General features: G+C 40.0%; 2 protein-coding genes across 4 annotated transcripts; one reads left to right on the top strand and one right to left on the bottom strand.

The window, feature by feature from the left end:
• The first annotated feature begins 39 nt into the window (after nucleotides 1-39).
• On the top strand, nucleotides 40-8,641 carry LOC111320711 (uncharacterized). Its single transcript, XM_022923387.2, has 13 exons — nucleotides 40-429; nucleotides 1,358-1,497; nucleotides 2,295-2,389; nucleotides 2,750-2,823; nucleotides 2,926-3,004; nucleotides 4,191-4,297; nucleotides 4,843-4,960; nucleotides 5,365-5,423; nucleotides 5,866-5,929; nucleotides 6,056-6,199; nucleotides 6,900-7,030; nucleotides 7,417-7,534; nucleotides 7,907-8,641. Exons 1-13 carry the CDS (start codon nucleotides 143-145, stop codon nucleotides 8,021-8,023), a joined length of 1,533 nt encoding a protein of 510 aa, XP_022779122.1. The 5' UTR covers nucleotides 40-142; the 3' UTR covers nucleotides 8,024-8,641.
• Nucleotides 8,642-8,990: 349 nt separating this feature from the next.
• On the bottom strand, nucleotides 8,991-22,965 carry LOC111320710 (uncharacterized). 3 transcript variants are annotated; one of them, XM_022923383.2, is made up of 16 exons: nucleotides 22,678-22,965; nucleotides 21,245-21,309; nucleotides 20,050-20,913; nucleotides 19,019-19,145; nucleotides 18,814-18,841; nucleotides 17,900-17,979; nucleotides 17,317-17,499; nucleotides 14,950-15,154; nucleotides 14,249-14,386; nucleotides 13,641-13,913; nucleotides 13,411-13,499; nucleotides 13,038-13,160; nucleotides 11,652-11,755; nucleotides 11,369-11,491; nucleotides 11,007-11,072; nucleotides 8,991-10,125 (listed from the first exon to the last, which is right to left on the bottom strand). In XM_022923383.2, the coding sequence occupies exons 1-16, from the start codon at nucleotides 22,793-22,795 to the stop codon at nucleotides 10,045-10,047; spliced, it is 2,667 nt and encodes an 888-aa protein (XP_022779118.1). In that variant the 5' UTR covers nucleotides 22,796-22,965; the 3' UTR covers nucleotides 8,991-10,044. The 3 variants fall into 3 exon arrangements, with proteins under 3 accessions (XP_022779118.1, XP_022779120.1, XP_022779121.1); XM_022923385.2 differs by having other exon boundaries at nucleotides 13,038-13,157; XM_022923386.2 differs by having other exon boundaries at nucleotides 14,950-15,148.
• Between the last annotated feature and the right edge of the window lie 689 nt (nucleotides 22,966-23,654).

Raw genomic sequence — 23,654 nt, 5'->3', positions numbered from 1 at the left:
GTTTTAGATAACGTCATTTAAATTTAACAGACATGCGTAGTTAAGTATTTTGAAAACCCCAAATTTAAGTTTTCTGCTGGAACTTGGTCTGTCTTTATGGAAATTTATGAGAAACGTACGTTTCCATTAATTTTAACTCGGGATGTGTTCAAGTAGGATTGTAAACAGCTTTTGCATTATAGTTGGAATCGTAATTTCGTTAAAACTATGTTCGTCCGTCGCCGATGTTGACGATGATGATTGCTTATCGCGAGGACGAAACTGCACTTGGTGTCTGAACGATGGAAACTGCGGATTTTGCGACAAATGCGGTGATCATTGCCACAAACCTGGAGCAATCCATTCTTTAGAGAACTGTACAAACTGTGCTTCTTGTATTCCTGGGAATCTTGCGGGTTCAAAGAAGGGTTACGACTGCAGAGCAGAATGGTAAGCTTATCCATCGATTACAAGCTATTTATCCACGATCAAAGTAAACACTTTCTCGCTTCAACAACCGCGCTTTTCCAGTGTTCCACGGTGGACATGAGACTTTCCTGTCATTTAGAATCCCATTTTTACCACTAAGCCACGTTAAGAGTGTTACAGAACATTTTAATAAAGAAAAGGCAATTAATAATGCTACAGTCTTGTCCGACCGTCTGTTTGTACAATGATGGCGTGATTTCACCTCATACGACTTCGATAAATGGATTGGTGTAAAAGATGTTAAAATTATTTTTCTGTTTTAACGCTGTTAATTTTCAGGTAATTATGAAGTTCAATGAACTTAATGCCTGGTTTTGTCTTTATTGGAGAAGTTAAAATCCACTTTAACTCACGTGGTTAATTACTTTTGAGTTGAAATTTTTTTTAATGTTATTCATCAATTTTCTTTCGTTATTTTCTCTTTGCTAATTTCTTCTATTAACCTTTTTTAATTTTCATATTTTAATTGTATGAAGTACTTCCACGCAATGAGATCTTTACATGGGAATACAGTATCTCCTTTACATGGGAATTAAAGATTATTAAAGAAGCTTTGCTTTTCTGGATGGACAAATATAAAAGCTGAGCTTCATATATCTTTGAAATGGGTTCACATTTTTTTCACGAAATCAGCGAACACGTGGCATATCTTCAGCATGGAATTTTGTGAAATGCACCCTTAAATAAAATTAAGATTTTGTCCTATAAACATCCCAAAGGATGAAAATCATCTATATTTGACAAAAAGCACCCTCTCTTGTCGCAGGATCTTTGCTTAAGTTTTGAATTAGACAAAAAATTTTTTAATTATTTTCTTAATTTTAAGATGTTAAGTGTACCAATTTTAAAAATAAGTTTACCTATCTTTATTCTTTATCTATCTCGTCAGGTATTATTATGAGAAATGCCCAGAGGTTGTCAGTGAACAGAAGACTGTGTACGTTGAGATAGCTCTTTATCTTATAAATCTCCACTCAGTGGATTTAAAGGCTGGAACCTTTCATGCTGATTTCTATCTGTACTTCAAAGGTGTGTGCTACATTTAAAATTCCTATATTGAATTGACAATCTCTCAGGTACTTTAAAAAATTCCCACACACAAGAGTTATCTCAAACTCTAGGTTTTAACTGTTTGCTTATCACCAGCAGATATGATCATACTAAAGAGAAACAAATAGCTTTTTCTTACCCCCCTTCCTTTATGCATGCGTTATCAGGAGCTTCAAAATCACAAAATACAATTATAGCGATATGCAGACAATGATCAAAACAGAAAAAACCAATAAAATTAGTATAACAGTGATAAAGATTTAAACATTAGAAGAAATAATTTAAAAAAAAACAGTAATAACGATGATGATGATGGCAATGGTGGTATATAATTGCCTAATCCTCAGGCCAATACTTGCTTGCTCTGGTTCCTGTCTCTGCCCCTAATTGTCACATTAACTCTTTGACCTCAAAGAGGGGCTGGCATTTAATTCTTCCTTACAAAATTTTACCCAAGAATCTCACATGAAGGTCGTGAGAATAAAAGAAATGATCACCAGTTAAAGAACACTTGATTGTTAAACAAATTCTCCTTTTCAGCACCTTAATAAATGTATAAAGAGCAAAAGGGAGAATATGTATATTGATATTAGGGTAACTATATAAAGGGTCTAAGTACTATCAAAAACAAGATTTTGAACTAAGTAACTAGCTAGAAGGGGATAGAAGGCTGGCCAAATTAAGCAACATTGGACTAACTGAACATTAGAATATTGCCATATTTAAGAAATATAGATGAACTAAATGGGCAACAATTTCTTTTTCTTATAACACAGTACCTGAAGGACAGACAATGTACACAAAACAGAAATGTAAAGATGGTCTTAGAGGAGCCTGCTTTGAGCTTGTAAATGCTGCTGGCCAAGCAGAGGTCAGCAGAACTTATTGCTTATAACTTATCTCTGGGAGAGAGAGATGTTCTATTATGTTAACTCTGGAGTTAGATCAATTATGACATTTTTTGGCACAACTTACTGGAAAATTTTTTCCTCATAAAAAAAAACATTAATACCTCTTATTAACTGAGTTTGAGGTCCATGCCATAGGTTTTTGACCCACTGTTTTCCCCCCTGGATTTATTACCCAGCTAAGTACAAAGCACGCAGGCCATAAATCTGAGCAGAATACAAAAGTGATGGATAAAATGAGGTGAATGGAAAAATGAGAAGATGGATAAAACAAGGTGAATAATGACAAAAAAAAAACTGACTTGCACTTAAAATTATTGCAGGTTTCCAGCCATGAGGGAAAGTATTTCAGGGTGAAATCAGCTTTTAACTTTGCAGCAGATCTTCAGGACTATCCGTAAGTGTGGTAAACTCACTAATTGACAATTTGTGCCCATATTTAGCAATCGTTCCAATACTTTGGAATGAAAGATCTTGAATTAATTTTGTTTTTGTACAGCTATGACAATCAAACACTGAAAATTGTAATACAAGATATGGAAATGACAGCCAAGGAGCTCAGATGGAAAGTTATGCAGGTATACGTATTTTAAAAAATCTGAAGTGTACTGTTAATTCATTTCCATATACTGGGCATGCAGTTAGGCACTGCCTCTTTTTGATAAGTATTCCATTCTCCATTTAATACAACTTGTTCAAGTGAATTTGATACTTCAACTTGTGGTAAAGATAACCCATGGTTACCGTGAAAAATGATTTCAGATCTGAAAGATTTAATAGGAAATCTAGTATATTTCTTTTTGTCTAGAATTTGGTTGATGGATGCTCTTAAAAAATAGAGGAAATTATCCCCAAAAGGCTTTTAAACATAGAAATAAAGAAACCTAGATTAAAATTTTAACATTGGGTTAGTGCTAATTGGTCTTCGAACAACTGGGCCCAGATCAAAGTATTACTAATTACTTTGTTTTATCATGATTGGATTCCATTAACTGAAATGACAGCCGTATAACTCCCAAGAACTGATTTTTAACTCTCCCCTCTAGAAGCTACACATTTCTTTGTTTTGAGAATTTGGTGTAAGATAAGGTAAAAAGTTCTACCTGATAAGTTCAAGTATTCTCATTACCTCTTTGGTGGATAATGGATCGATATTATGGGGAGAAGTTACATCTTAATCCAGTGGCGGATCCCGTAATTTTTGATTGGGGGGGTCCAAACTTTGGTTCAGAAAGGACTGTTGGACTTTTGAGGCAAATTACTTCTTCCCCACACCCCCTCCCACCAGTCGCGGTTGCACGTTATAATTCCTTGGCTGCTTCAGTACCGTTTACTTGGATTCATTAAAAAGATCAGCCAGTTAAAAAGGGATATACGATCCTGTCGATGTAAGAATTTCAGTTTCAAAGTTGCAAGCGTCAGGTCTGTAAGGGGGGGTCTGGACCTCCCGGACCCTCCCCCTGGATCCACCACTGTAATCACTCTTTTAAATTTAAAGGGATAAATTTACTTTGCTCCTGACATGTGACTTCTTAGCTCAGTTGGTGGTGGCTCACCCGACCAGTGAATGGGAGGCTGGTTAAAACCCTGCCATATCCTGAGTTTATCAGGGTGTCTTTTCATCGACAATGTTTCTTAATAAAAGCAGGTCATATGGGGTGAAGATGCACCATCACTGTGCTTCTGGTTGATTTCTTTTTAAAATTACAATATGGTCATCAACAATCAACTTCAGTTTACTTCCTGGTTAAAATTTGTTTGTAGGGATCAGATGACAGTGATTTCAAATTCCAAGGGGGAGTTTCACCAACGTTAAACTATACTGGTTGGTTATTTGATACCAACTCTTGGTCACAGATGGTTTATGAAAGGTACATCACCAGTGAATCAGTACTAATAACTTATTTGGAATTTGGGATTTCAGTGGTTTTTCTTCTCCAATCTTTTTTATTGGCCTGGGAAACATGCACCACCTTCTTCAACCAACCAGATGCAAACCTGTAATAAACCAGAACTTGATTCCAATCAGTGACTGGTTTTACCTACATCTGATTTGATGTGAGGTTGGTGCCAGATGTCTGGACCAATCACAATGCGTATATAGTAAAGCAAAGTGCATTTTCCAAACAGCCAATGAGAACTCAAAGTAAAACAAGTGAACCGCATAAAGCGCGGGAAAACACCGGTGATCAAGTCATGATTGGTGTTAGATGTGTATCTGATTGGCTGAGAGAGTGGTGCAAGTTTTCTGAACCAATCACAGAGAGGAGTGGAGCAAAACCAATGCAATCCCAGATTACTTTCGTCATATAATTGAAAAATTGCTCTACTTTCGATAACCAATTAAAAGAAGCTTTATCAGAGATATTGTACATACCAGTGATTTAGATGAGTTTTGCTATGAAACGATTTTCAGGTACAACCCGTTTTTGGACCAAGGAGTGTCACGCTATGAGTTTTTATTTCACATGAGAAGACACAAGCGTGCAGCGTTTTTCAAGATATTTCTACCTCCTCTTTTTATTGTGCTTGTAGTAAGTATCCATCTGTTGTCTTAATTCACCAGTGCAATGCATGGAGGGATAGCGACGGAAAATCAAGTTCTCGCTGACTTTTCCCGCCCATTTTATTTGGTATCCTATGAGCTATACATAACCCATCATGTAGAGCTAAATGCATTTTACCACATTCCTTTGGTGCAACATCCTAACGTGTCAGTTAGCCCCCGTTACAATTGGTGGTGTCAGTTAGCTCGCATTTAAATTGCGAGCGAGTAGGATGCATTAAAGTGCAAATACTGTCACCGAGGTCTCTTACTTGACTTGGCAAAGTTATTTCCGATTGCGACACGAGAGCTGCTGTTCAGAATGATTAAGGCGTAAAACCTACCATTGAGGTAAGGTGGCATATGAAATGTACTTTCTTCTTCTCTCCTTAGGTCTGTTTTTCATTTTCTATTCCACCAAATGACGCCTCAATGCGGTTGTGGATCGATGGGTAAGTGCATGAAATACATGTGTTTCTGAGACCAACTACATGTCAATTTTTCTTTTAAACGAATAAGTCACAAAGAATAGCTCATTATTGCCTCAATTGATGGATTTTTGATGAAAATACAAAATACAAACGTCTTTCTTACTGGCGAATTTCAATAAGTAATAAAAGTATATTGTGCGCGAAAAAAAATTGAAAATTCGATATGGAAGAGCTGGTTTGTTCTCTGTTTTAATTTGTTTCTTTTTTTCTCTCTTTCTCAAACAATTTCTGTTCCTTTTCGAGAAAAGATTCTGCGGTGTGCGCTCGACTAAACAAGGAAAAGATCACAATTTGAAACTGTTTGCGTTAAATTTTCTTCGTTTAGCGGCGTCTTGAGTACAACTTTTTGTTTCATATTTGTTTTTCTTTAATTGAATTATTTCTTTTTCTTCTTTCCTCATAGTTCGCTTTTGGTGTCTGCCGTTATGTTTCACGCCACTGTCAGCGAACAAACACCCGACACACCGGTAACTTGGCATTTGGAAATTCTAAAATTTTTACAACAGAAATGCTTGCCATTTCGTCCCTTGTTTTAGTGTGTTTTTCCGTATATAAGTTAGCCATATTTAATTTTCGTTTTGCTTCATTGGCAGGAGTTAACTTTGGCTGATCGCTTTATGGTCGGAGTCTACGGATTTATTTTCGCTTCGTTCATTGTTACGATAGTTATGTTGAGACTTCAACGGGAAAACTACTATTACTATGCAGATACATTCTACAGCTACACAGAATGGCTGGTAGGAATTACTTTTGTTTACCTCATTGGAGAGATAGAACTTACTCTCTTATTCATAGGATGGTTAAATCGCAATGATGAAAGCCGATATCCTATCACGTTGTTTGTCACGATATTCCGTAGCAAATCTCGCCGCACACCTTTGACTTTGAAGCTTTGACTTTGGCCCGAAGTAGACCTCGGATTTGACTCAGCTCTGGATCGGATGTGACATGCCCCCGGATTTGATCCGGAGTTTGCTTTTGACTCCAATGCAAGTTAACTCAGACTTTACTTGAGTTTCGGTGAAAGTCTTACTTGGAGTATAGAAAGATGTTTTTCCTCTTGTCACGAGCATGGGACAAAGAAAAAAATCGGAGTCTCCTTGCGGAATCGAACCGCAGACATTCAGGTTCCGTGTTCCGATGCTCTTTCTCTCACTTAAAGTTGACTTGCGTTTTGGACTCGACATGAACTCGGGTTTGGCACGGATTCCACTCGGGTCGGGACTGATGTAACTGAATTCGGATTTGGGTAAAATCGAGTATGATTTAGACTCCAGTTCGGATTTAAATCGAATGATCGGACTTCCGGCTCTTGGAAATGGCTTTATTCGTTCGGTTTAAACAACGAAGGAAAAGTATCAAGCCATTTAACACATTTCCCAACTAATCTGAAACCATTTTTGTTGATTTTTATGTGTTGATTGTTCTTTGCTGCAGGTGTGGTTTACAGCGCCAACGTTCTTCTTCTTTCTCTATTACGTGAATTTATCGCTTGAAAATGTACTGCTTTATGAAGTCCTTGTCGCTGTTCTGTCTCTGATACTCAACAGATTCGTCTCGTGTCTCAAGTAAGAACTTTGTCACTAGTTATGGAACGGAGTTACACAGGGGCGGGTCAGAAATAATATATTGTGGGGGTGGGTTCAAAATTCCTTCTCGATCAACTCCCCTCCTTTCAATCGCAGTTGTACGCGCGCACACACACACGCGCACACACACACACACACGCAAAGACAAATCATCCAGTTGGGTAGTAATAGGCGATACTGTTGTCACATCTTTGTGGTTGAAAATGATGATGGAGGGGTGGGGGTGTTCAGGAGACCCCCCTCTGCATCTGCTTTGGATTGCATATCTTGTGCCTTCATTTCCCCATGCATGTTCACTTAATTAAGTAAGAGTGCTGGTGATTAACAAGGCTCTAATGACACGTGAATGTGTTTTGCTTTTGCAGATCCCGTTTGTTCAGGTTACTGAAGTTTGACACATCATCGGGAACGAATTGCCAAAGTCCGCTGGAAGAAACTTTTAACAGACGAGGCGACGGATACCTCAGACTAACTCAAGACGAGGTAGGAGAGAAAAGTTGATGAAGATGTATGAAAAACATACAGCTCCCTATATTAAGAGAATTATCATTCGTGTTTTTCTCGTTGCCATGTAACGTAGCTCTATTTTCTGCCTTTAAAAGCACACACAACCCACAATTCCTCTATTCGCTCCAACATAGGGCTAACGCTCGAAACGTCAGCTTTTGTAATCGTTACGATGGCCAATTTACCATTTCAACTTTGTTGATATATCCAAATTATTTCGTTACCCCCACCGACGCAGCCCCAAACAGTTTCTTTAGAAACTATCAGCCTTTATTAAGAGAAATATTGCCGCGCGCAATTATCGCAGAACTAATCAAGGCAAGCTCATTTGTTCTTATCATCACCCAGGAGTCAGAGCTGCCGTCACATTCAGCTGCGTGTAAGCCTTGTTTCCCTGGTAACCGTGACAACACATGTGAGGAGCCCTGCCCAAAACAGCAACCTACGCCCAATAAGAAAGCTTAACACAAAATACTACACCTGAAAGGATGAAGTGAAAACCTCGTCCCTTGGACCGTGACCTAATTGTTTTAATTTGTCATTGGTTCTATCAGCCGATCAGATTTTTAGTACCTCTCTGGGTACGAAGGATTATCAATTGTCAACAGAAATCGCGGTTCTTTCCATAGCGCGTTGATCCGTGATGCTGGCCGATAGCATCGGGGCTTTGGAAACGAATTTTTAAGGATTTACTGCTATTTATGCAGACTGGCATTAGAGCCCATTCCATTCAGTAATGTGATAAGATGAGAGATCTAAAAATTATCTCAAAGTCGGCAACATCAAAACTTGTCAGAGAATCGTTCTAATTTTTTTTCCTGGCGTTACGAAACAGTGTAATGGTGTAATGGGCAAAATGTTCTTCCTGTGTCCTTTAAGGACAATTTACCTTTTTGACAATTTAGAGAAGGAATTTGCAACGGTGTGAAATGGACGTGAAGTTTGAAAAAATTGATATGTTCCTCAGTGCAATCGAAGCACAACGAATGCACATGAGCCAACGGTAAAGTTCTAGATACGAGTCTGGTTACAATCAGTCTACAGTTTTTGTTTGATTTACAATAAACTTTTAAGCTTCCAAGATCTGATGTTTCCTTACAAATTCGTCAAGAGAATCTGGTACAATATCAAGATCGTAACAACCCTTAAGAGAAACGTTTCTCCTTTTCCACTTCCTGTAGGGTTGAATGGTGCTGGTGAGAAGTAATTTCATAGCCAGATCCTACCATAACTGAACTAACCAACCGCTTGGCCGTGAAAGGCCTGGGAAGGAGACTAGGTGAAAAGTTACACCGCCCCTTGCAGGACAATACCTGATAGCTATACCTGATTTCGCTGCCGAAAATCGATGAGGATAATTTAAGCGGGGATGAAATTTCGAATAACACAAGAAAAATAAGTGTGTCTATAAGCTTCGTTCATTCGATTAGAATTGTTAGAGGTAATATTTTGTTTTAATCAGATAAAACTCATAAGTTTACACTTTGTACTCTTCTCCAATCACAGTCTCTTCCTTACCTTAACCAGACAACATGTAGTATGTACAAGACGGCACAATGTTTATACAGACGCGTGAGGTAGGAAGCTACTTTTCATTAAAAATAGGATTAAGAAGAACCTTTAAAAACTTAAGCTTAGCTACTTCTACCATGGACTCTATTTTTATTTGGTGCGACGATAGTTTTGGAATCTTACGGAAACTCGGGAGAACTGGATGACACAATTACTTGAAAACTTCCCAGGAAAATAAACTACGCACCTACCCCTCCCCAAACAGAACATTAATCACCACTTGTTGGGTTAGGGGAGCGGTGGGTGTGCAGTTGCCTTGGGAAAATGGTTCTGGGAAAATTACCTCGACCTCATGTACTCGCCCGAGGTTTCCCGGCTCACATGCAGAGATGTCGATCATAATCAAAGCAAGTTTTCAGAGAAACGTTGCGTGAACAACCAAAGAAAAAATGCCTAACCATCTTGGCACTTCCTACTTCGAAAAGACTTGTTTTTCAGACAGCTAGCGTGTGATGCAGGCAGCTTCTGGGGCGCTAGTTGGGCGAAATTAACCAGCGAACGTTCGGTTGGGTTGTTACCATTATTTGCGGTTTTTAACCTCTCACGGCTTCGCTGCCCGTTTTGACGGCACCGCCGATTGACTTGGCTCGATTTCCGTCGTATTCTCGAGTGCGGTCTTCGATCTTTCCAAGATGGTTTGGGAGAAGCACAGGCTCATTTCACGATCTGTGGCTTGTAGCTGAGCCTTTCGCTTGACACTTCAAATCACATACTAAACTGCCAGCTAAGCAAGTTTAAATGGATGTTCAAAGGAAAGTAAAACTGGTAGACCCGCATGTTAAACAAAGAGATTAAGTCTCTCTTTTTTTATATCAGGAGATATTTCATGGCATTCGGCCATGAAACCATCGCTTGAGAATTGTACAGTTTATCAAAATATACTCAATCTTAAGATGTCCAGGCTTTAGATCAAGTTACTGGCTCTTCTTCTTGGGATTTCGCTTGTTCATCTGTTTTTGAATTATATCCATTACGCGCGGCCTGTGATCTAAAACCTGAGAAATAAGAAGACGAACTTATTAGTCCTCAAGATATAACCAGTAATTCTCCCACCTAGCTTCTGAACATTTCCTTGTAAATAAGTTATGAGAACCTAGTGTTCAATCAAGATAACACTCTCTCGCTGATAAGCTTCTGTATTCTCATCACCTCCCTAGTGCATAATGTTTTGACAAAAAGTTAACAACTTTTCAGATCTTGTCATACGGCGTCTTCTTCCGTGCTAGCCAGACATAAAAAAAAAAAAAACATTTTTTTCTTTCCGAGTGAGCGGCTATGGTATCTATAATTTTGCTTGTTTTATTTGAAAGCAGTAACTTATCATCTGTAAAAAGAAAAGTACAATTTCCAACGCAGACTAAATGAGACAATTATCGGAAACGTAAATCCAACAAATACTGGCAATTGTGATAACATTACGAAAAATACTATTATCATACTCATTATTATTATTATTATTAATATTATTAATATTATTATTAATATTATTAATATTATTATTAATATTATTATTAATATTATTATTATTAATATTATTATTATTAACATTATTATTATTATTATTATCGTCATCATTCATTTTTATACCATTATCATCATTACAAAGAATTACAAAGGTGTGTACGAGTTATTGCTCCCTTCGAACAACCCCAGAGACGCCCCATTTTAATCCAACAGTTAATCTTCAGGGAGATTAACAACTGATGAATTAACTTGGACGAAAATATTTGTGACTGCGATAGTTCCTGAGATTTACAATTTAGTGATCGGTGGTTGTAGGTATTAAGACTTACTAATAATCGTATAATTCAACTTTTGGTTGCAAATCGGTTATTAATAAACTATCTATCTATCTATCTATTTTAATAACTCTCACCTTGATCATAGATTTTCGCGAATCTCCAAGCTGTTCGACAACCAGCTGTGATCTTTGAATGTTACCCTGAAAATAATAATAAAAAAGAAAAAAAGAAAAAACAGAAAAGACCATTGAATATGGTTATTCAAAATGCAGTTTCTCTGTTAGGCAGCCTGTTTACAAAGTTCAAGGACTTGTTAAGCAGGAAGGATTTTCTGTAACTTACTAGACAAAAAAACCCCGATACTGCATGGTTTTGGTGGGAGTTGTTTGTTTGTGCTTTTATTGCTTTGATCGAGTTACACCGAAACGTCAAAATACGAGTTATGCGTCAACATTTCTATTATAGGAACTCTAATGTCAGCGGAATATTGTCTCACCTGAAGTAGCTCATTTAACATCACTAAATCGTCCTGGAATTTCGTTTTTTGACCCGGTTTCATCTTAGGAATCTTTTCTCTGATCTCTCCCATCTTTTTCAACACTTCCTGTTCTGCAGCGATCTGGAAAAAAACAAAAAGGAGCAGTTTATTTCAGGGCCGAATGAAAAGTTTGACAGGTCACTGAAGACAAATGAAGACAGCCTCGTTCCCAGAGTCTCAGGGAACCAGAGACCCCAGGGACAAGTTAATGAGTGGGATTCACCCCAGCATTCTTCCTCACCAGCTCGTCCATTTGTCCAGCAATATGCTGGACCCGCCAGCCGTTTGCTCTTTGTATAATTCCCTTCTGACTGGCGATTTCTTGTATGGAAGGTTTTCTTTCTTCTGAGAAACAAAATACAGACGATGAATAAGCAGAGCCTTGGTAACGTTACTTAAGAGTATTCTTACAACGAGTGACATAACGACTTGCACATCTTTAATAAAATTCAAGTACGTGAGAATCTACTGCAGCCTTGCTTATTCCCTTGCAAAGCAATTTTTAACTGAGTGTCGGTTTTGCTTCAACACGTTTTGTGATTGGTCCAGAAAACTCGTGCCACTTTCCCAACCGATCAGATACAAAAAAAAAATTCAACCGCGTTTTGGTCGGTCGCGTTTTCCCGCGCTTTGGCAGTTTGCTTGTTTAAAATCTAAATTATGATTCGCTCCTTGTAATTTTTTCTTTTCTTGCTGATTGGCCAAAGTGATAACTTTGGTTTTAACGACGCTCACTCGAAATACGCTCTGGTTTATTCTTACAGCCTTGAAGTTTCTCTATTTTGGAAAACAATGGCCGTTTTCACACTAGAGGACGGAAAAATCGTCTGGAAAGACAAATCGTCTGGCATTTGTTCATCGAATTTGAATTCGAGAAGGCCATATGCTTTGTTTTTCGCTGACTTCGTCGATTTCGCTGACTTCTTCTTGAGTTCCGCTGTGTTGAAACTTCCCATAAAACCTCGCTCTGTTGCTAGTCCTATTTCTTCGCGGCGAGAAAATCGAACATTTCACCGTCTGATATGAATTTAAGTCGTACTGTCGTCAACTTGTTCGTCTCGACGGACAAATCGTCTTCAAAAAATCGTCTTTCCAGACGGCCAAATATCAGACGATTTGTTCGTCGAAAAATTTGTTCGTCCCGTTTTCACATCAGACGATTTGTCTGTCCTCTAGCGTGAAAACGGCCAATGTGTTCGTCCACTTAACTAACTAAATCTGAAAACAAAATTCCGCAAAATACCATCTCGTAACTCAATTAACAAGGGAAAAAGACAGTACAAGACATCTATCTCAGGGATTGTCCAGTTGATCGAAAAACGACCAAGGTACACTGGTTTTGTCTTCTTCGAAGCCGTTCTCCGCGAGGTAACAAGAACGACACTCCTTCCGATTCTCTCAGGGGGGAGGGGGAGGGCGGAAGGGGGGAGGGAAGGGAAAGTTGCATGATATCTCAAAATGACCAAGATGCACTGGCCCAGTCTCCTTTGCAGCCTTTCTCTGAAAGGTAAAGCAACACTCCTCCCGCCTCTCTTGAAAGGGGGAGAAGAGGAGTGGAACCTTGCATGACATCACAAAGAACGGCTGGGGAGAAGACTCACAGAAGCCACGAGGTAGTTACACTGACCTTTGGCCTTGACATCAGAATAACGCTGAAAATGGTTATGAGCGGCTTTAGTGTTGATCTTGTAATTCGCAACAATGGAGATTTTCGGTCTCTTTAGTAGTATGAACTTCAAATCTTCATCTGCTGTTGAGCATAAAAAGAAACAAATATATGCGAATACAGAACTGAAAAAACTGGCACTGGGAGAGAGCGAGGAATAAAATAAACATTCCCTAGCCCACCCCTCTACTTCCTTTCGTGTATCGACTTACTCAGCCCCCCACCCCCCCCGCTTCGTAGTAGAAGTTTAATTGCCTTTGACTCAGCTGTCCTTTACGTTTCCCCACGGAAAATGCACCGACACAGCAGACTGTAATGTGGACATTTTTCTTACCTTCATCTTGTTTTGCTTTCTTTTCTTCATCCGTTGGCGAATCAGGTTCCATGTTAACGTTACTACCAAACTTATCTTCCGTAGCGACACTGCAAATGTGAGGTTTTCAAAGATTAAACGCTCTTGGGTTGCAAAAGAAAAAAACCAACCACAAAAACAAAAAAGTAGGCTTTGTTGACGTAGGATAACATCCGCTCTCTGAACGAGTGAGCCCTGATACGCATACTTACACATTTTGCTTTCGTGGTTTTTTCCTCGGTGAGGCCGCCTCGCTGCTCGTAGCTGTAGCATTTGGGAGTAAGGGCGCGGCAGGGGCGGCAGGAACGTTTCCGTTCATAACAGCAGTGGTAGCCACACTCGGGGTGGGTGCTGCCTCACTTGACAGTTCTCGCTTGACTTTACTCGGGGACATGGGAGCGGTTTGATTGACAGCTGACTGTTCTGTTGTAGCAACACTGGCTGTTGTCACAGCCGCAGTTTCGTTCGATTGACTTCCAGAATCACTGCGGCCACAAATTTCATGTTAAAAGAAGCGAAAGAACACCCAGGCCAAAGCGCGAAAAATGAGGGCCTACTCGAAGACTTTTTTTACTTCTAAGACCTGAATATAAAATCTCCTCACTGATTACAAACATTTCTAAACATGTTAGTGCCGATCATTTGGTATTAACTTGGTCATCAAATGTTTCTTTATTCTAACCAACCTGTCTGTGTGACAACGCATTATTACTGTAAAAAATTACTTTGTTATTACTTCCAAGAGTAAAAAAATAAACGCGCTATTTTCCGGAGCTTTCCAACAGTCTTCATAAACATTGTAGTGTTTGTTCATACATACCTTGCGGGTTTGGGCGAGTTCTGTGTGGAGTGCGGTGCAGACAGTGTACTGTCTGATCTTGGGCTGGCTGCCGCCTCCGTTTGATTCGATACCAGCATCTCAGCGGTAAAGGGCAGCTGGCTTGGAGGTTTACGTATCCTGAAAATTAATTTTTAGAGAGCGATCAGTTTTAATCAGTTATGGAAAGTAACTAAGTACTTGAGCTTTTTAGGTTATTTCCCTTTGCTCTAATAGATCGTCGTGATTTTCTTGCTTTTTGTTATACAGCAATCAGTCGAAATTCCCTCTATACAACATCAGAGAGCTTAAGCAGAGACTTTTGTGAGAAGCGGGCGGCAACCGGTAGAAGAATAAAACTAATTCTGACGCGCCGGCTTTGATGCCAATATATCGACCATACGGTGGCCGCTTTAGCAATTAAAACTAAATTGTGCAGACCAAAAAGGTGTAGTAAACACCAAGAACGAGAAATTTTAACTTCCGGTTGCCGTCCACGTCTTCACAACGTTTGTGAGTAAGCTCTCTATTGACAACCAGAAACTTAAGCTGAAGTCACAACTCACGAACGCTACAAGTCTGAGTCTCGCCGCCTATAACATTGCTTCAAAAAGAGACCTTCAGGCTATTGAAAGGTGTGCCCCTGGTCGTGACACCAAACGATCGAAAGAAACATCAAAGCGATAGCTCTCTATTTCACCTACCCTTCTGAAGTTCTCTTTCGAAGAATGCTCGGCCGCGGAGATGTCGCATTGGGATTAGGAGCTGCCAGCTGTGTGGCCTGAATTCCGGCTGAAGGAGGGACATTGAAGATTGGAACACTGTACGTACCAGCAATTGCACCACTGATGTCCATAATACCAGCACTAGCTGGCGTATCTGTCCCTGTTAAGTTTGCTATACCTGAAGCTTAATAGCAGAATTGCAGTAAATGGCTTGAACCCGAGGGTAACATGTGAAGGTGTAGTCTGATCGTCCGGGTGAGTGTAGTCCTGAGAAGGACCGTTGTCGGTGGTAATGACTGACGTTTCGACAACCTGTGCGGAAGTCATCATCAGAGTCAAGTCAATGATTGTTGTCAGTAGAATGTTCTTATTCCAGTTCGTGTGAAATGATCGGTTGGTTTTGCCGTGATGTTATTGGCTGTAAGACTCAAGTGACGTAAGTCGGTCGTGACTGGTCTGTTTCTAACACGACGCGCACAACTAGTATGCGACTCGACAGACAGCTTATCCGACGAGAACAAATACCTTCACCGTGTTTTTACGAAGAACAACTACAACAACGACTTCATCCGACGAAACACTCACCGACCCACTACCACTACCGAAACAAACGACACCGCAACCCCTACGACTACAGCAACCGTACCGTACATAAAAGGCATGTCTGAAAACATCTCGCGCATCTTACTACCCTTCAATATCCGCGTCGCCCACAAACCCATCACCACACTACGTCAGTTACTAACCAACGTTAAAGACAAAGACGAACCGAGGAACAGACAGGGAACGTTTTATAAAATCAATTGTTCCGACTGCCAAGCCTCCTACATCGGTGAGACTGGCAGAAACCTCACAACAAGACTGACTGAACACAGACGGGCGACGAGGAAAGGTGATATCAGCAATCACATTGCTGAACACCATCGATTTACCAACCACAACATTGACTGGGACTCTGCGCAATGCCTAACCTACAGCACTGACTATTTTCAACGACTGACTCTGGAAAGCTGGTTTACTAACTTAGAACAAACTCCCCTAAACAGATGTCAACAACTACCCGCTCCATACAAACGACTCATTCACGACATAAAGATCACAAACGACCGAAAAAGAACGACCTAACTTTACCGACAGATCGAAACAGACCAATCACGACCAACTTACGTCACTTGAGTCTTACAGCCAATAACATCACGGCAAAACCAACCGATCATTTCACACTAACTGGAATAAGAACATTCTACTGACAACAATCATTGACTTGACTCTGATGATGACTTCCGCACAGGTTGTCGAAACATCAGTCACTACCACCGACAACAGTCCTTCTCAGGACTACACTCACCCGGACGATCAGACTACACCTTCAAATATCAGAATTGTTGATCAGGAGAAGTGTTCAACCGAGTGTCGAAAAACCAATCAGAACAAAGGTTTAAATTATCATAAACCAATGAGAACTCGGAGTGAAAACAAGCAATCAAAGTGACCAATCAGAACAAAGGCTTAATCATCATTAACCAATGAGAACTCCGAGCGAAAACAAGCAAACTGCTTGAAGCGCGGGGAAACGCGGGCGACCAAGTCGCGTTTGTTTTTAGTTTTGCATCTGATTGGTTGATAGGAAGGAGTCAGTTTTCTGAACCAATCACAGGGCAAAGTAACTTAAAACCAACGCAATCTGGATCACTATCGACACTCAATTGAAAACTGTTGTAACGTGTACATGAGGTGCAATTATTCTTCGGCCATTTTATAGGTTCTAGGTTTCATAGCAACGATACCAAATTTTCGACGTTCTTGTTAAAAAAGATATCAATATTTTCTAAAACTGGTAGTTTCCTTACACTGAACCGCAAGGTCAAAATACTGCGCAACGAGGCCTGACGACGTGTCGTTGTAAACGAGGGAAGTTTGGTTCGGAACGGGTCGGGTCGGGTAACGTAGAGAACGCGAACTGACCCAAGCCTCCCACATTTTTCCCTTTCGCGCTCTTATCGCGTCGTTCGCAATCACACGTTGTTTCCTGACCAGTTTATCGTGGACAATACTCTGAAATCAATTGAGACTTGTCGGAGAAACGGCTTTTGGATGGCAAACTTTACCCTCCAGTTTAACAAGCAAACCTTTTGAAATAGACAGTCTGCATATCAAACTGTCCAAAAATCCCACAATTACATGCCTGTGTCTTCAAAATTAGAAATCCCACTGCCTTCCGAAGTTCTCTCTATTTCCATATTTGTATTTTTTTTTTCTACCGCGACAATTTTAATGAAACGAAAGTGCGTTCACAGATATCCCACCTAAGGTCTCTAAAAGTAAATGCGTTCACAGACTACCCACCTCCGACACCGAGTGCTGCAGAGGGTTGGAAAATCAGCCTTGGATGATCCATAATCTGCATAGGGTTCACTCCCGCAGCTGCGGCAGCTGCCGCGGCGGACGTGACCACACCCTGTGATCTGGCAAGAGACTGCATTGGGCCAAAGGCTGGTTGGTGATATTGTGGATGAAGCCCTGGATGCACTGTGACATCATAAAAATGTAGTTAGAATGCTTTCGCCAACCACCGATTGGAAAAATAAAAGGCAATTCTTGTTAAACATTTTCAAATTTTCAAATTTTGCAATTTCAGCCATGCAAAATTGAAAAAAATATATATATATACATATCCGCTATCTTTTCCTAGTCATCACACAAAAAAAGAAACAAAAGATCAAAGCAATTAGTTCATAAATGTTTCAAGTTCTTCTTTGTATCAAACCCACTATCATACTCCACCATCACTAAACACATGGGAGAATGGAATTTGAACCAGAAGATATTACTGATATACAAGATATAAGCGGCACCTCTTATCTCAAAATTTTGGTTGGGAGAAGTTGAAATTTGATCATATGATTAGTGGAGCAAAGTGTGCACTCACCAGATAGAGCATCCTGATAAAACAGACTTGCCATCCCAGCCATATGGTGATAAGGAAACTGAGGCAAGGCCTGATGGGCCCTGGAGTACAAAAAAAAAAAAGTAAATGGATAGAGAATTGGTAAAGGGTCAACTTTTGAGCCTATCAACTCTGTCTGGGATAAGGTTAACTCCCTAGAGAGCTTTGTTCGTCAAATATGCTGATAAGTGACGACAGCCTTGATAGAAATGTCTAAAAGAACCTTAAGCCTCCAGTATGACTGTCACCCTATAATCTCATCCAAAAAGAAAAACCTGACCATAGTCTGGTCTAAGATTTACAAGACTCTTGGGGTTGCAAAAACTTTTTCCATAAGTGGCTGTCAATGGTGAAGTAAAACACTGTACCTGGAGAGAGAGCCGTAAGAAAAAACCCAACCATAGGAGCCTGCTGTTAGGCTATTCAGACAGTGGTAAGAAGCCTTACAGGCAGTGGTAGACCACATTCAAACCCCTCAGACTTGTGAAATAGTCTTGCCTAGGATAAGTGTGCCAAAGAATCAGCAACTTATGGTCTTTCCTTACACTTAGCACGGAAAGCCGTAAAAATCTTGAACAAAAGCTCATCTTTCAAACCGGCAGTCTAAATCCCACAGGGATCAACGAACGCTTTTCATTCCACTAATTTATTCTTGTTTTTCTCGTTGCCATGTTCCCACCAATAATGTAGCTCCACTTTCTGCCTTTAAAAGCACACACAACCCACAATTCCTCTATTCGCTCCGACGAAGGGCTAACGCTTGAAAAGTCAGCTTTTGTAATCGTTACGGTGGCCAATTTACCATTTCAACTTTGTTGATATATCCAAAGAATCAGCAAGGCAACTCCAGCTGAAATTTAACCATACCCACTCTACAAAAAGACGGAGTTCCTTACCTGTCCATTCGACTTTCATTTCCAACTACTGAAAACCGGAAAAAAAAAAAAAAACAACACAAAATCATGTCACTATTTGTGAGTTTCTTGAACAGTGAGGAAAGACTTGCACTGACTAGTACAAAGTGAAAATAATTTAATTTAATTTATATTTCATGAAAACCAAATGCAAAAATAGCCAAAACAAGATTAGGAAAAATGGAACCTGAGTTAAGAGAAGCCCCAGCCATCTGAGGAACTGTGGAAATGGTGCTGTTATGGTGAGAAGACACTGTTGCTGGTGATGCTGTCCCACTTGATTTGCTCAACCTTGCGTGATCTGCTGCTGGATTCTAAGAAAAAATTATTTAAAAAATACCAATTACCAGTAGCACACTATGAAGCCAAGGTAGCTTGCACAAAAAGTGTCTAAAGAATTTTTGAGTGTTAAATTGGTGAGAGGACTGTACCAACTGGGTTTCAGGAGAAAGAAACCAGAACTGGGTGGCTAACCGCTGCCCAGTTAGCCCAATGGATAGTGCGCTGGACTGTTGTGCGGGAGGTCGAGGGTTCGAGCCCCAGCCGGACCAACACTCAAGGTCTTAAAATAATTGAGAAGAGTTTGCTACCTTTCTATTACATCTAGAAATGGTTAGATATTCTAGTCTTCTCGGATAGGGACGAATAAATGGAGGTCCCATCTCCTGCAGGGTTGGGGGTAGGAGACGTTAATTTCCCACGCACGAGATTACTGTATGATGGATGTCCTCCCCTGGGTGGGATGGTGGGTACAAAGGGGTTAGGTGTCAATTGGGACGAAAGTTCTGTTCCTTTCTCCTGCCACTCCCGTGGCAAATGGATTAAACTAAACTAAACTAAACTAAACTGATCTATCCAGGTAGAAAAGTACAAATCACAAAAAGATTGTAAGCTAAAGAGTACTGCCCTGAAGCTTGGAATCTCATGACAACCGTAGTAGCAGAAGAATCATCATGAAGCTGCCAACTGGCAGCGTAACAATAACAATAACAATAACAATAACAGTAAAAATAACAGGGATTTTGGGGGACACATACATGTACCCAATGAGCCTTTATATATCACGCCCCAAAAATCCAGGTTGAGGAAAGAATAATCAAAGATTTGCCTAGAGGAAGCAGCAAATGATTTGCAAAGATCAGCCTGAAAGACTTGACAAAACATTAATATTGCTGTTCTTTAAACCAACTTCTGCCTGGAGTAAAATATTGTACATACCATGGTAGATTCTGAGCTTGAGATCGGTGGTTGCCTTGGAGCCGTAAATGCCATATGAGGTGGAGTATAAATTCTTGCTGTTGTTGTCAACACAGCAGGCGTCACACTGACTGTGTTTGACGGGACCATTTTAGACGGTTGAGAATGACCGGACATGCCAACAGCAGCTGATGGCATGTGAGAAATGGCGCTGCTGACAGATGTCCCTGCACCTGTAACTGGTCCACTGCCATGTACAGAAATGGGATGGTGTGACGACACTGTGGGAGCAGACTGTTTTGGTACTTGATGACTCTGTGAGAGAGGTGCTGATGGGACAATAGAGATGACTTTGTTACCAACAGAAGCAGGTGGATGCGCTGTTGTCACCGACTGAACTGTGGGTGATGCACCTCTTCTTGCCAAATCAGTCATCAAACCTGGTCTTGCCTCTCGCATTTCACCTGACTTGTGTTCTACTGCAGGCTGATGCAAAGATGAGGAGACTGCGACAGTAGCTAGATGGGAAGATGTCCCAGGGGATGAAGGACGGGAGGTGCCTGTTGTTACTGGAGCATGCGACTGTGACTGTCCGCTGCTAAGAGCTTGACTGTTAAGTCCCATAGGTTTCACTGCAGCTGGCATTGCTGGGGTACGTAAAGAAGTACTCCTGGGCGTCACGCCAGCAAGTGCCCCTGCAGCAGCTCCCACTGGGACATGTGAGAAAGCCGGCTGAGGCATCCTCATCATTGAAGCAATCAAAGGATGGCCAGCACTAAATCCTGGCACAGCACCAGCAACAAGACCCGGTGCAAGGTGACTAGGGATCATTCCAATAGAGCCTGAAGCTGGAGCTATAGGACGATTCTGAAGAGGTTTTCCCATCTATGCGAGAAAAATTTAAAAAAAAAAAAAAGTCTACATGTAAGTGAAAAGAGATACCAATCATTTATCAAATGTGAGAGATAAAGAAAAATTTAAAGTACTCCATGAGAGTTTGACTGTTACTCAGTCCTGATTTTGTAGCTGGAAACTCTGTAAATTACACAGAAATACAGCAATAGAGCTGTGCTACAAAAAAGCTTTCTATAAATCCATTTGTCACACATTTGTGGAGGCAGTGTCCCTACTTGAAGGCCTTCTATAATGAATAGGAGAGGCTGATAAAAATTGACAATGTCATTAACTAAAGATTCAAAAACTCCTTTCAGCAAACCTTGATACTTGCTTGATCAACATGTGCTCTGTGATAACTTCCACTCTCTGGGCCTGTCATTGGAACTTAATTCAATAAAGAATGTCCAGTATTAGATTGACGCAAAAAATGTTTTGAAAGGAAATAATTTAACAGAAATACTAAACTTGGTGGATTGGTGGATAATGCACTGAAAGTAAATATCTTTAGGTGTATGTACTGTACAAAATAAAAATGTGAAAATTCAGTGTCCTATTGGCTGGGTTAGTGGAACTCAGTTTAAAAGACTACAGGTTCAAACCGTTTAGAGAGGTTCTTGAGAGAGATACTTTCCTCTCTCAGTACCTCTGCGCTACCTGGAGAATAAGGGGGTCCATGCAGGTGAACCATTATGGATGTGTGCCACACAATTCTTAAAAATTTTGGCTCTAAGAACTTTAGTACCCTTTAGTGATAGCTTTCTATTTTCTCATTACTCTTATACATGGAAATGTATTGATACTATAACGAGAAATCAATCACTGGTCATGATAGAGGGTGAAAGTGTTAAACCTTTGACTCCCAGGGGTGGGGGTGGGGGTGATAAAATGATAAATAATAGATCTTTGCAGTTTTATAAACTGTTGAAAAGACACTCTTGATGTAACACCACATTCTCAGGGAATGGACAGCAATTAAATCTATTCTCATCAGTTAGCAGAATTCGTTGTCAGGTTTTGGAGGTGGAGGGGTTAAAAATCACCTGGAGGAAGTGATTTATTTGAACAACATTTATAAATTGAAAAAAAACACACACACAGCTACATTTGCAAAATTTCAATGCTGCCGAAATACTTATTAAGTTCTAAATACTTATGCAGCAACCAGTAAACAATTATTCAGATCAAAATATTAAGATACTAAGACAAGGATATGAAATAATACTTCTTTTCACGTTACATGAACACGAATTTGATAGAGTGGACTAATAACTGCTGAGCACTGTTCGTTACAATTTCTATAAAATGGAGGAGCAATGTTCTAATCTGCCTTCAAGTGATAACTGCTGACATACTTTGCCTAAGGAACCACGTGTGTGTGTCGCTTTGATTAGGGAAATATTAAGCGATGCTAACTAGCAAATTTACGGTTAATTATTGGATGACGGATACGTCTTCGGCTATTCAAGAAATTGTTCTCAGATGAAAACCTGAATAGCAAATATAAAAACACAGGCATGCTCGGAATCGACCAGGATGTTCAAATACAGAGAGGGATCCTGAACGACTGGGGAATTCGACCATATCAAATCTTGTTACAAATTTCAAATATGGTTAATGCGATGAGTGTTTATACGGAGTCTGTTCGATTTCAAGACAACTACGTATTCGCTGAAACGATTAAATTGGATGGCAATCTTCATGCTAGGAAATATTAGAAAAAATACTACACAGACAAGACGGAAAACTGAATACCTCCTGGACTGGCGTTCAAAACTTTAGATTTGTCGTGTTTTTCTCCGTCTTGGGAAGGATTCCGAGACTGGCCGCCAACGACATCACGTTCATGTCGATCTTCGTTTGGATAACTCATGGTTTTTGAGCAAAAATCTGTCACATCCAGGAAATTTCAAAGATAACGGTGGTCAGTTTCCGATAAAATCGGAATTAAACATTTCGGAAACATTGAACAGTTTTGAAATTCGGGGGCAAAACGAGAAACCCAGTGATTTTTTCGCGAACGCTTATCTGCGCATGCTATATAGCATCAGTTAGCGTAAGTGTTTCGTCTGAAAACATCGTGGGCTCTGACTTATAACTACTGCGGTAAGAGCTATGATTATTCATTAAAAATTATATACAATCAAACTCTAAGAAGCTTTAGAATATTTCTTTTAAAATATTTTGATGATTTTGGAACGAAAGCTTTGAAAGACAATCGCAAAACACGCATTCCCGAACAAAAGGTGCACATACCGGAGGTAAAGTTGTGTAACACAATCATTTGCGAATTTAATTTTTTTGGGCAAATGCATAGGTGAGAATGCATGTGTAAATGACTTCAGGAACTGCACGTAGCATATTCACTTAAAATTTATGAAATCTTACTATCTAGGAATTTCATCTATCCGGGGAAGAATCAGCATAGAAATATCTGAACTTTTGTACACCGGATAATCTTTGATTAAGACTAGATCGGTCTAGTCTACTTTTTAGGCAAGCTTATCCAGTGTGCAAAAGTTTTTAATAATTCTCAAATACCACTCATGATGGCCACGAAAAACAAGTCCCTATTCAAAATACAAACACACGATCACACGAAAATTTCACGTTCTGTAAGAGAGTTGGATGGTTTTCATGGGAAGGCAAGGATGACAGCCACCAGATCAAATTCGTTCTCAGTCCTTCCCTCGTGATCACAATGTGCAAGTTTCATCTCTCTTACGTCAGAG

Source organism: Stylophora pistillata, chromosome 7 (assembly GCF_964205215.1).
Source record: "Stylophora pistillata chromosome 7, jaStyPist1.2, whole genome shotgun sequence".
Lineage (NCBI taxonomy): Eukaryota > Metazoa > Cnidaria > Anthozoa > Scleractinia > Pocilloporidae > Stylophora > Stylophora pistillata.
Note: the sequence above shows the minus strand (reverse complement) of the source record. Positions and strands in the feature narration are given on the sequence as shown.

Excerpts from the sequence above, each read along its gene's own strand:
- LOC111320710 (XM_022923383.2), bottom strand. The coding sequence starts at position 22,795 with ATGAGTTATCCAAACGAAGATCGACATGAACGTGATGTCGTTGGCGGC. Across the intron at positions 19,146-20,049 it reads CAAGCTCAGAATCTACCATG|AATCCAGCAGCAGATCACGC; the intron begins GTATGTACAATA and ends ATTTTTTCTTAG. Across the intron at positions 13,914-14,248 it reads AACTCGCCCAAACCCGCAAG|TGATTCTGGAAGTCAATCGA; the intron begins GTATGTATGAAC and ends TTGTGGCCGCAG.
- LOC111320711 (XM_022923387.2), top strand. The coding sequence starts at position 143 with ATGTGTTCAAGTAGGATTGTAAACAGCTTTTGCATTATAGTTGGAATC. Across the intron at positions 1,498-2,294 it reads TTTCTATCTGTACTTCAAAG|TACCTGAAGGACAGACAATG; the intron begins GTGTGTGCTACA and ends CTTATAACACAG. Across the intron at positions 5,424-5,865 it reads ATGCGGTTGTGGATCGATGG|TTCGCTTTTGGTGTCTGCCG; the intron begins GTAAGTGCATGA and ends CTTTCCTCATAG.